The sequence below is a fragment of the Nansenia antarctica genome (genome assembly GCF_963989245.1).
Source record: "Nansenia antarctica genome assembly, chromosome: 6".
NCBI lineage: Eukaryota > Metazoa > Chordata > Actinopteri > Argentiniformes > Microstomatidae > Nansenia > Nansenia antarctica.
In genome coordinates this window covers 46,896,198-46,909,721 of record NC_137676.1, presented here as the reverse complement: position 1 = coordinate 46,909,721, position 13,524 = coordinate 46,896,198, and the positions used below count along the sequence as shown (strand labels likewise).

At 42.4% G+C, this 13,524-nt stretch overlaps 1 protein-coding gene across 1 annotated transcript; it reads left to right on the top strand.

Annotated features, from left to right (window-relative positions):
* Positions 1–4,230: 4,230 nt before the first annotated feature.
* On the top strand, positions 4,231–11,479 carry LOC308160619 (adenosine deaminase domain-containing protein 2-like; the record flags this gene model as incomplete). The annotated part of the gene is made up of 9 exons (XM_080534563.1): positions 4,231–4,250; positions 4,406–4,656; positions 8,548–8,685; positions 9,052–9,202; positions 9,335–9,502; positions 9,691–9,899; positions 10,350–10,584; positions 11,062–11,194; positions 11,369–11,479. 9 exons carry the CDS (start codon positions 4,231–4,233, stop codon positions 11,477–11,479), a joined length of 1,416 nt encoding a protein of 471 aa, XP_080390689.1.
* Between the last annotated feature and the right edge of the window lie 2,045 nt (positions 11,480–13,524).

Genomic DNA, 13,524 nt, shown 5'->3' with positions numbered 1-13,524 from the left:
AAGAAACATGTTTGTTTTCAGCATACTGACTTGTAGACATGCTCATATTCCATTAATGTGGTCTTTGGGGGAGCGTACCTATGTTCCCCGGGTCCTATGTTCCCCGGGTTCTATGTTCCCCGGTTCCCCGCTTCCGAAAAAGGGTTCTATGTTCCCCGTTTTTTTAAAAAAAAAAAATATTTAAAAAACAACATACACAAATACATAATCATACTGTGTTTTTTATTTTTTTATTTAAAAAACAACATACACAAATACATACACAAATACATAATCATATGTATCAATGTCAATCATATGTATCAATGTCAATATCAATATCAATGTCCTGAGGTTGATACACTAATGTATGCTGACGACACTGTACTATTTGTACATGGTCAGACCAAGACGGAGGTAGCTGCTGTACTTACCAAATCTATGGCTCAGGTGACTACATGGTTGAACCACTGTCGTCTCCAACTTAATGTTTCCAAGACGGTCAGCATGTTTTTTACCAAAACAAACCGTTCTGCTGAAGAAGCATATGTCATTATCTCAGGGGAACAACTACAAGTTGTGAACGAGTTCAAATATCTTGGGGTGCTGTTAGATTCCAACCTCACTTTTAAGGCACATATCAAAAAGGTCTGTAAAATTGTCAAGTTCAATCTGTCCAACTTCCGCTTTATAAGGGACTACATGTCAACAGAGGCAGCTACCATGTATGTCCACGCCATGATCTTCACACACATCAACTACTGCATAACAAGCTGGTCACAAGCAAATCCCACAACCTGCAAAGCACTCGAGTCACTATACAAACAAACAATCAAAACACTAGACAAGACACTAGCCAAGACACTTTCACCACTGCACAATACTGAAGAAACACAACATTCTAAGCTGGGACAATCTGAAAACCTACACAAACCTCTGCCTTGTCTATAAAACTATCCACAATTTAGCCCCACCACCACTTAACACCTTCATCTCACGACCAGGAAGTACAGCACGCACCACAAGGGGTGTCACCAGAGGGGACTGCACCATTCCATTTAGGAGGAGTGCCTTTAGTCAGTCTGCCTGGTCAGTTAGAGGGGCACGTGAATGGAACCTGATTCCAGGGCACCTTAAAGAATTAGGCACCTTTAAATCATTTAGAAAGCACCTAAAACAGTGGATGATCAACACACACACACACCTGCCAACATTGAAATGTCCTGTCCTATACCTGTATGTCATGTGTACCGCCTGTCTGTGTACCGCCTAACATGTCTTACCTGTACAGTCTGTGTGCTTGTTTTTAGTCTGCTTACCGTGCGTATATGTTGCTTGCTTTTAGTCTGCTTACCGAATATGTACCCTCCCTTCAACCGCCTATGATTAATGTATGCTCTTTTAACCCTCTGCTTATATGTACCCTCCTTTTAACCGCCTCTGATTAATGTATGCTCTTTTAACCCCCTATGTTATGCCCTTAAGCTAAATGCTTGTCCTGTCTACTTTTTTGTGCCTAGGTCTACCTATATTTTATCTTTTAAATGTACTTTTTTCCTCCAGGGAGCCGTATACAACATCATGGCATAGGGACTGCGGATGAAAACTAGCTTTCGGGCTAACTCTGGCGTATTTACAATTTATTTTTGTTTTATTAATATGCACTGTCCCTTGAATAAATAAATGAATCTGAATCTGAAATCTGAAATTTAAAAAACAACATACACAAATACATAATCATATGTATCAATATACATAATATATATTATGTAATAATCAATGTCATAGTATTGTCTCAGCATTTTATATAACTCCCTAGATAGATCATTTTCGAGATGGAATTGAAAATCTTATATTCCTAAAAGAACACATGTGATATATACATATATATATATACACATTATTAAATATTTTTTCTATATTTTTGTCAAACGGAATCAAATAAATACAGTAGAGATATCAATCCAAAATATAGGCTTTTATTGCAACCAACCCCAAAAAATAGACTATGTTTGTGCATACATAATAACAATATTTAGGCCAATAACAATAACATAATAATAACAATAACAATAATCATAATCATAATAACAATAACAAAATTAGGCCAATAACAATAATAATAACAACAACATAGGCCAAAGTGCTATCAAAATAAATGTGGAAAAATGAAAAAATCAAAAAGATCTAGCCCATACGGACGCTACGACTGACAGCCCTCCAGTACGAAGCCAGATCTCTGAGGCCCTGCATATACTGTCCTTTCAGCCTCAGTAGACGGGCCTCAAGCAGCACAGAGACACACTAAATATCAGAGTGCAACATTGTCCCCTGAAACATACAAGTATATTATATCAATGTGTTTCTATGCAGTATCAATAGCATCTAATTTAGATTTTTTATTTTAGTTGTTTATCTAAAGAAAATAATATTTTAAAATAATGAATTATCTAAAATAATAAATTAAAAACAATCTAAATGATATGCTATTATCAATAGCATACCCCTTTTATAATTAGCATACTGAATTTCATTCTCAGATTTGATATAAAGACTATCAGAGTTGGGTCATTTGTGGAGACAACCCCAACCCAACTCAACCCAACCCTACTTGGTGAAGACAGGAACCACAGGCCACCGGTGAAAATCACAGGCATATGGGCTACCATGTCAGGTAGAATAGTCTTACTGAAAGACCTTGTATAAAAAATATTGATGGGAATCTATAGCCTACCTTAATACTTGATGTCTTTTATTTTCAGAGAATCCACAGCTCCTGTTTGAAGGGACCGTGTTCCTGCCACTCCACAGAGAAGATCCCCTGACAGGCTGTGAAGAGTACAAGGAGGGAGCAAAGCTTCTCTTCCCACCCTCAGCCATCACTGACACCCTCCTGTTCCTACATCATAAATGTTTTTGGGAACCACGCCAACTTGTTGGGATAGGTATGAATTCAACTGCCACCAATGGGCAATACTGTGAAATTGTTGATAAAAGAGTAGTCCACAACATCAGGAACACATGCTACCTGGAGAATACGTTTCTCCACTCTCATATGGAGTAACTCTCCCATGTCACACTGTGATGGTGGTCATTGTAGTCTGTCTGGGATGGAGGATGTCAGTGTAGTCTCTTTCAGAAGGACAGTTTAGTCTCTCTGTGATGGAGGGGAATCTTGGGGGAGTTGTTACACAACACATTCTTGTTTATTTATTTGTATTTTAAATAATTAGAGCAACCTGGTCTCACACGGCAGACGTCAGAATTCGACGTTTATGGACAAATGTCGAATTCTGACGTGAGATCGCATCCAAATGTTGAATTCCGACGTGACATTTGCAGTGACATTGGGGTATCTCGTTCTGATAGCGCAGGGGTGCACCTGTTATGTGCGCCTGTCGGGGCTTCTCTCGGGATTATTCCATTTTGAATTGCACTTGCATTAATTAGTTAGGCCACATTTAGGGTTAGGGTTAGGGTTAGGGTTAGGGTTAAGGTTAAGGTTAGGGTAAGGGTTAGGGTTAAGGTTAGGGTTAGGGTTAGGGTAACCATAGGGTTTCCAATTCAAAATGGAATAATCCCGAGAGAAGCCCAGACAGGCGCACATAACAGGCGCACCCCTGCGCTATCAGAACGAGCTACCCCAATGTCACGTCGGAATTCGACGTTTGGATGCAAATGTCACGTCGGAATTCGACGTTTGGATGCAATCTCACGTCAGAATTCGACGTTTGTCCATAAACGTCGAATTCTGCCGTCTGCCGTGTGAGACCAGGCTGATTAGAGTTAGTAGATTTGTGACAGACCCCAGTGTGTCTGAATTGGAGTCCTAGTATACTGTACTTCCAAATGGTTTAGCATGGGGGGTCAGCTTCAGTACTAGATTTGGGCCGAGGTCCAATAGTGTCCTACCTACAAAAGGTTTTGTTCATATAATCATTTTGTTAATAATAATAATGTTGTACACATAATAATTTTGTTCCTATGTATAATAGTTCCTGCAATTTCCTGTAAATGTCTATCAATTAGTAATCCACAGTATGATTATGTATTTGTGTATGTTGTAAAAAAAAAAATATATATGATTATGTATTTGTGTATGTTGTTTTTTAAATAACAAAAAAAATAATAATAATCACGGAAGCGGGGAACATAGAACCTTTTTTCGGAAGCGGGGAACATAGAACCCTTTTTTGGTGTGAAATCGGGGAACATAGGACCCGGGGAACATAGGACCCGGGAAACATAGGGATGACCCCGACGAAGATGTTGTACGTAGCCGGCTGCCTAGAAAGGCGGCCTCTCTTATGCACAGGGGCAGCAGCAGCGGCGCTTTTGGACGAGATTTCTGTGTAAGTGGTGACACTGATTCCAGTAACCCAGACGTTTTTGGGGCTCTCTGTGTAAGTGGTGACACTGATTCCAGTAACCCAGACGTTTTTGGGGCTCTGCTACCAGAGGACTATAGGCCCATGAGGTCTTCCCTCGCCAAACCCCTGCATAGCCTTATACTGCCTGACCCAATGCTGGAGGAGGAGGAGGAGGACGACTCTGATGATGACGACAGTGATGGCCTCTCCCTCCTTGGCACATCCCCACCCAAGTTGGACAACAGCTTCCTAAAATTGGGGCTCCAGGACCAGTCAAACAACCTGCAGAGCAGCCCCAAGAGTGAAGGTTAGGGGCCAGGTGCTCTCACTTGATGATCAAACTGATATTGAATTCATATTAAACAACTTGTGAGTGTATTTAGAAGGGAACAGGTTGTTTTGTGATGGAAGTCAGTGGAAACATTCACAGCTAGGCTTGAGGATTATAACATGGGGCATAAACCTGTTTGCCTTTTCTAACAGTTTGATTGAATAGTCTTCCATACTGTAGCCTACATACTGCATGATCTGCCAAGAGTCAGGGTTAGTACATCTCTTCTTCTGACTCTGAAAGCATCTGCTTTTCTAGTGGGTTACACTGACTGGAACCTGACCAGCAGTCAACATGAGCAGTCGCATCAACAACGCAACGGCGAGGATTATTCCACACTTTCTCCTGTTCCTTCTGTGGATTACGGATTTATACATTAAATCACCACAGAACTTACATCTTATGGAGAAGGAGACAAACTTTATTGGAAAAAATGAGACCCATAGCGACTTTTATCTCCACGCCGCAAAGAAGTATTTAAACTTCGGAACTGCGACTATTCACACAACGCTGACTGCTGACCTGACGCGGAAGAACAAGCCCCCGGCAGGTAGAATGGACCGTAGGACCATGATCTGTCTCTATCTACTTCTCTCGGGAGACATTCAGCTGAATCCCGGCCCAGTTTCAACCAGGCAGACTACACGTTTGGCCAGAGAGCAGCTGTGCCTTTCCCAGGCAAATGTTGCTAGCGACGCCATCGTCGTCAAACCAGCAGCGGTCTTCCTGGATTCAGACGAGGCTATCAAAACAAAGGGTAGCTATGCTAACAACATTCCCCCCTCCCTCCCCCACCCGGCGACGACCTGATATTATCTTTAACACCCGGTATGACCTGAATCGTGACAAATTAGAATCTGTTTGGGTTGAAATTATCTTTAACAAAGCAAAACCGGTGCTGGTTGGTACTATCTACAGACCTCCCGATCAGAATGATTTCTATGATATTCTTGAGGGGTGCTTGGATGACGTTGACTGTGTGGAAAAGATTCTTATTGGGGATTGGAACACGGACATGCTCAGAAATGAAGCATCCGTCTTCAAATCCTTCACTAGGTTTTCTGAATTACACGGACTCCGCCAACAAATTACCAAACCCACTAGGGTGTGTATTTCTACTCAAACCACCATAGATCTCATTCTAACATCGGATGAGTCCAAAATCTCCAAGAGTGGGGTTATTGTATGTGGGCTAAGTGATCATTACATGATCTTTTGCACTCGTAAAAAACATAAACCCAAGGCTGGCGGTCATAAAACTGTAACCACTAGATCCCTTAAATCCTATTCTAGTGAGGCCTTAAACCATAAACTGGAGAATCAAGACTGGTTAGATGAACTAAAAAGCACACAGGTTGAGGAGGCATGGCTAGGTTTCAAAACCAAATTCCTAAATATTATTGACAGTATAGCCCCCATGAGAACCACCAGGGTTAAAGCCCGATCGGAATCATGGATGAATTCGGACATTCTAAATGCTATGAAAGTCAGAGACCTAAAATGCTCTGAAGTTCAAAAATGCAAATCAAAATTTGTGAAACACTTAAACGAAGATCTCAAAACCCACTTTGAGAAAATTAAAAAACAATGCAACAAACTATGCAATCAGGTAATTACCATGACCAAATCTGCTAAGAAAAAATACCTCGATAACAAAATCGAAGAAAACTTAAACAAACCACGTGACCTTTGGAAGCTACTTAATAGCCAACTAGGTTGCAGTCAAAAACTCAAAACCAGGTCTACAAACATCAGCATAAAATCTGGAGATTCTCTCTTTACAGACAAGCTGGATGTGGCTAAGTGCTTAAACACTTTCTTTACAACCATAGCCACTAAATTAGTTAACAATCTACCACCCCACTCAGGGCGTTATGGTGTAGAGCACATCCGTGCGTTCTACAATAAACTGGGTGTACGCAAAGATGATTTTAAACTCTCCATGGTGTCAAACGATGAGGTATTTAAAAAGCTGGGCGCTCTACACTCAGAAAAGGCCACGGGCCATGACAATATTCCAGCCAGATTTCTAAAAGACTCAGCTGCCTCCATTACCCCAATCATCACCCACATAATAAACCTCTCCATCAAACAGGGACACGTCCCCCTTGACTTTAAAATAGCAAGGGTAACCCCACTGTATAAAAAAGGAAGCAAATTAGACCCAGGCAACTACCGACCTGTTTCTATTCTTAATTCCATCTCGAAACTTATGGAAAAAATAGTTTATGAACAGGTTGATAGGTACCTTACCGAAAAAAATCTGATGTATGAATTTCAATCAGGATTCAGAACATCCCATTCCACTGACACATGCCTTCTCTATTTGAACGACCACATCAACCATGAGGTGGACTCGGGCAAGTACTGCGGCATGGTCATGCTGGACCTCCAGAAGGCCTTCGACACAGTAGATCACCACATATTGTTAGATAAACTGAAAGCAATTGGGTTCGATAGAACATCGGTGAGCTGGATGCAATCCTACTTAGAGGGGAGGGAACAGGTGGTTAGTGTGAACGGAACACTGTCGTCGTCCCCTCCCAGTGACCTGCGGCGTTCCACAAGGAAGCATATTGGGACCTTTACTGTTCCTAATATATGTGAATGACATGTCATCAGCATGTGATTGCAATTTGTTCCTGTTCGCGGATGACTCGGCTCTGCTGGTCTCTGACAGGGACATATTGCAGGTGGAAAAAGCGCTAAGCACTGAACTGAGTAGAATCTGCATCTGGCTAGCTGACAATAAACTATCAATACACCTAGGTAAAACTGAAACCATCCTATACGGATCCCCATCTAAACTCAGAAAGGCTGAACATTTTAAAATAAAAGTGGGTAACATTAATATCACAAGAAAAGAGGATATTACATACCTGGGCTCCATCTTAGAGGCAAATCTTTCCGGAGATAAAATGGCAGCAAAAGTAATCAAAAAAGTGAACCATAGAACTAGATTATTGTACAGGATATCCTCACTTGTCAGTAAAAACACACTGAGGACCCTATCAGGAGCTCTCATTCAATGTCACTTCGACTATGCCGTAACATCATGGTACTATAGAACCACAAAGGCCCATAAAACAAGACTCCAGACAGCCCAAAATAAACTGGTTAGGCTTCTGCTAGGCCTCAACCCTAGGACACATCTAACCGCTGCTCATTTTTTTAGCCTTGATTGGCTACGAGTAGTTGACAGAGTGCAGCAGCTTGCACTGGGCCTGGTCTTCAAGATACGCTACACCACAAAGACACCCAAGTACCTGTCAACATACTTCCAAAAAGTGAACAACGTCCACACATACAATACCAGAGGAAGCTCCACGAACCACGTTCAACCGCGTTGCACCACAAACAAGGGGTTAAACTCGTTTGCAAACTATGCAGTAAAAATGTGGAACGCCCTTCCTATAATCTTAAAGGAGTGCAAAACACTGCCCACCTTCAAAACCACTCTCAAAAAACATTTACAGGAGGCTGCAATCCGTAACTGGACCCTCTAAATCAAAAATCAGATTAAAAGACCCGAACTACCCACTGTACATACTTTGTGTTTTGTCCCCCGCCCCCACCTGTGGTGTATGTCCCCAACTGTCCTACCCGCTGTACATACCTAATGTTTTGTTGTATTGTTCTTCCCATGATGGATGTATATTTATCTTGTAGATAGTACTAGTTATTTGTCTGTATTATCTTGTAGATAGTACTAGTTTTTTTTTGTCTGTCTTACATGTAACGATGAATTGAGAATCAAGGACCCCAATTGAAATAAGCCAGTGGCTTTCTTGGGTTTTTATCCTGTTAGTTGACCTTGTATGTAATATGTACTTTCATGTACCTACTTCTGCAAATCTTCTAATAAAGTTTTCAATCAATCAATCAAAGACTGGCACATGCATCGGATGGCAGCAGTGTCCAGTAACGTGTTTGACGACCTCCTGGGGGAGTGTGCCCAGTTCCACAGCTGCAAGAGCAGCCTGGCTGCCTTCGTCCTGGAGAGAGGTGAGGTCTTCTCTCTGCTCACTGGGGAATCTCAGGGATGCAAACTAGTCACCTTTTCCATTTTTAATCCAAAATCACGTCTTTTCTTTATTTTTATGCATCCGAACCCCCCAAGAAGGTCTGTTTTCACAACTCTCGTTGACCTTCTCACCTTTTCAACTCCGTCCCTGGAATCTATTCAATAATAATACACTACAAAAATATGTTAACGACTGTAAATGACACCTATTTTTGATGAGCATGTCTAATGTACGCACACACAGTTTATGTGTCGTCCATGTGTGTTATATATATATATATATATATATATGTGTCTATAGATTGTGAATAGTTTATGGATGTGATTACACATTATTCCCTCTCCAGAGCTGTGTGACACTTGGGGCCAGTCCTATGTGCGCTACAACGTTGTGGCGTTGGGCACGGGCGAGTCAAGCTGCAGTGACTGGCTCTGCTTCAGTGGCACCATGGTGCATGACTGCCATGCCATGGTCATCGCCAAACGGGCTCTCCAAAGGTACATCAGACTGACAGAAGTTTTGTTGGATCGTCTGGACTTACTTACTCACTTCACTCACTTGTTTGGTTTGTTTAGCTATTAATACTGGAGACTAGCAAATGATGTGTCCGATCCTGTATTTCTATTCAGGTTCTTGTACAAGCAGCTTCTGCTGTTCTTCAGCCATGACCCAAAGTGCAAGGAGCGCTCCATCTATGAGGGAAACTCAGACAGCCACCTGCTCCAGCTCAAGCCCAAAACCTACCTTCACCTCTACACCAACCAGACCCCAAGAGGGGCAGCACAGTGCGGTTCCATGTGAGTGTGTGCATTTTCATACTGGCTGCGCTTGAGTGTCCAATGCGGAAATCTTAATTGCTTGCATCCACTCAGAAGTGTAAGAATTGGATGGGAATTACATTTTGGGGCAGTTTACATTTCACTAATTTAGTGATCTAATTGAGTGACCCAGTGAGAGTGATTGTGTGCACCCTCTGTCCCCATAGGAACTCCCTGAATCCCAGTTCCCTGATGCTGCAGTACCATGCTAAGGGCTCTCTGATCCCTGTGTCTCTCCTCCATCCGGGTGTGTGGGGCGCCCGGGTCTGCTGCATGTCCGACAGTGACAAACTTTGCCGCTGGGCCGTCACCGGGGTCCAGGGGGCGCTGCTGAGCCACTTCATTGAGCCACTCTACATCATCAATGTGGTCCTAGGTAAGTAACCAAGGATGCATTACAATCACAGTAGCATAGGCCGCCCTCCCTTGTAGGACTGACGGACAGTGCCCCAGTGACACTGGGAGGTATTAAGCCTCTAGTCCCCCCCGTCCCCCGGCCAGGAATGGCTGTTCTATGTTCTACGGTAAGTAGCCGTTGACGGCTTTGGTTTTCAAACCATAATACAAACACAACAACCAGAATCTTAATGCTGACTTTTGGTACATTTTGAAATAGTCACCGAATCTTTCTCAATCTAGTCTGTTTTCCCTGAATAATGTGCTGTGTAATACTGGTGTGTGATACTTTTCTCAGGCTTGTTCTAATATTTTATCTTTATCTTGACAATTCTCAGCAATCTACAGCAGTGTTCTAGAATTGTATTGGGGCCTTAACTGGTTAAGAAGGAATTTTGAGAACTTGGTTCTGGTTTACTGGTCCGTTCAGGTGACTCCAGCTATAACTTGGACAACGTGTCGGACGCAATCAACAATCGCCTGGGGGATGACTGGGAGGAGCAGCTGGTCCCACCCTTTAGGAAACAGAGGATATTCTTCCTCGGTTGTGACGGGGTGGCGCCTCAACACAGCTCTCGCCACGGCAAAGACCTCAGCATCAACTGGTGCCTCGGGGACCTGAGCATCGAGGTGCTGGACAGCACAACAGGCTTTGTTGTCGATGGGTAAGTCAATGGTGCTACTGGTAGACGATGCTCGTAACATGGGAACAATTTAAGTATTTTTGATGAAACATAGATGATCTCGATGACTACTTTCATACTTACCGTACTTGGTATACTACCATTACAATGAAGTCTGATGGGTACTGAAGACCCATCTCTTCAGACTACATCTTGCCTGTCCATCTTGACTGTAAAGACCTCTTCACTCCCCACTACCCTGTACAGTTCCTCTACTGTATATATAAAAAAGATCCTTCCTTCTTCTAGCATTGTGACTGCCAATAGCACCTGCTCCTAGCATAGATTTGTTCTTATGATGACTGATGTGATTCACTTACTTGTTAGACACGTTTGTAAGTTGCTTTGGATAAAAGCGTCTGGTAAATGTCAAACATTTAAAAACAAATTATGTAAATGTATAATTTCATTGTGGAGGGAGCTTTCTATGTAGGCGTAATGCTCTCTCCGGCCCCTTAGCTCCCCAACTGTGAGTGGGCCTGGCTTCTCCAGCAGACTGTGCAAGAGAGCCCTCTACTGTTACTTCTGCAAAATTGCAAAGCTGAGTGGGCAAAGTTCTCTACTGAACCTCCAAACCTATCACAGTGCCAAGGTGAGTTGTTGAGCCATGAATCAGTAGATATCCTGGCACCCTTGGACCTGTATTTGTCTGCACTGCATATAGGCGACATCGTAGCCATATCATGTGCTACCGAATATCATCTGGCCAAGATTGTGTTGACAGCATGAATGTGAATTTTGTGTGATGTGTTCCTTCTTGTTTCAGTTGGAAGCCAGTCTCTATCAGAATGCCAAGATGGTTGTCAACCACCAGTTCCTCTCCAATGGCGCAGGACCCTGGGACTCCAAACACCTGGTCGACAGCTTCAGCCACTGAGTCCCATGGGTGTGGGCGTAGTTTTGTTTCAAAGAGGAGTTTGAATTTGTGATTTGTGCCTAATTTCAGCATTACGGCATGCTTAATGTTCTTTAGTTTGAAGTTCTGTTTGGTTTCACATTCATGTTCATGTTCAATAATGTGCAAAATAAAAACAGAAAAGTCTGAAGATTTAGTTTGAAGTTAAAAGAACAAAACTTTTTTGATACTGTACTATTCACTCTGTGTTTTATGTTTGGTAGATGTGTTGAATAAATGTTGGAAGTATTAATTGTGTTCTTTTTTGTCTTTTTTGTTTTGAATCAACACATGTTAATCAACATCTAAATCATGATCATGATTTATAGCAATACTACGTGAAACAATACAGTATATATGGTACGGTACATGTGGGAAAACTAGGGTTAGGTGCTAGGGTGCTAGAGTTAGGGTTAGGGGTAGGGGTAGGATTAGGGTTAGACATGCCAGCATGTACTAAGTCGACGTAGCACCTAACCATAACCCTATTTTTCCCACATGTACCGTATTCCCACATGTACCGTAACATATATACACAATACAGTATATATTATACAATTGTCATGTCAAAATTGTACAATACCTGCCATGGTTAAACGCTGATGAGGTATTTTAAAAGGGATTTTGGTTGGTTCAGAGGACTCATGTAAATGTTCAGTGCAGTGCAGTGGAAGTTTCATCAGAGTGGAAGCTTCATCAGAGAATGCAAATTAGCAAGCACAATTGAGAGAGATTATTCAGAGCCTCAGAAATTTCACAGCAAGAGTCACAAGGTATGGAAATAAGAAATTGAAAATGTTCAACCTGTATGTTCAAAGTATTTTTGACTGATCTCTCATGATTGCCTGATTTCTCATGATTGAGTAAGGCTCAAAACTAATTCTGAATGTTTCATTCAAGTCAGTTAGGATCAATTACCTAATAATAACAATAACACAATGGTAAAATAAATAAACACTATCTGCATACCTACCACATTCCAGGTGTATGTTAACAAACTATTTGTTTATGGTTGTTCCTGAGGTTTTGAGGCTGAAATTATAAAAGACCCAGTGTGATAAAGTTGTAGAAGGAAAGATAACCCTATCCCTCCTCCCACCAGTTTGCATTCCTTTCATACGCACATTGAATGAAATTCGATAAATTCATCCCAGTCATCCTAAAACTAAGTAGCACAATTGCAATCTAAGCAGGACAAATGCATCATAATGTTTTCTTCTTTGGGCAACCACCCTGTTTTAGACAGTTGTTTATGTTTAGTACGCCTCATTTATTAACATGTTCAATTGTATAGGCCCGATTGTATAATTGTCTGTATGTAAGGGTCTCTATGCACAGAGGGAGGTCGACACAGAGGAACAGGTGCAGAATAGGTATTTATTTAAGTCCCGCACAGCTGAGCGAGTCTTTCCCCCCTCTGCTTCCCTCTCGGGACCCGTTCGCTCCCCGGCCGAGCCCTCGCTCTCTCCCCGCTGCTTCCCTTTCGGGACCCGCTCCGTTCGCCCGGTTCCCCGCACCACACCCCCTTTCGGGATCTCGTGCGTCCTCGCCGCGGCTCTCTCTCTCTCTGTCTCCCACAGTGCGTCTCCGTGCGGCAGGTACTTCCTGCCCCTCTCATCTCCCGAGGGAACAAACACACACAGGTTAAATAGACCAGTGGGATAACGAGTCTGATCACTGACACCTGTCCGTAATCGGTTCATTATTCCCCCCACAACTGCAGTCTGGCTCCCTCTGCAGGCCACAACGCGCCATGCTCCCCACACTGTAATTTACTTACCGGTATTCTCTGTCGGTTCGTATGTGACAAAATAATGTCCCGTCGTGTTCACACAGTGCACTGTAAGTTAACTTTACTTGAAGTTAATGTTAATTAGCTATAGCGAGCTAACTAGATCATCCACGCAGTGATTAGATCACTAAACCACTGTTGTCTAGATAGCCTACATGTTATGGGCCCCAAAAGAAGGTCTGTGAATGAATACCCTTCTTCTTCTTTTTTTTACTTTGTGACTAGCTGTCGCCCT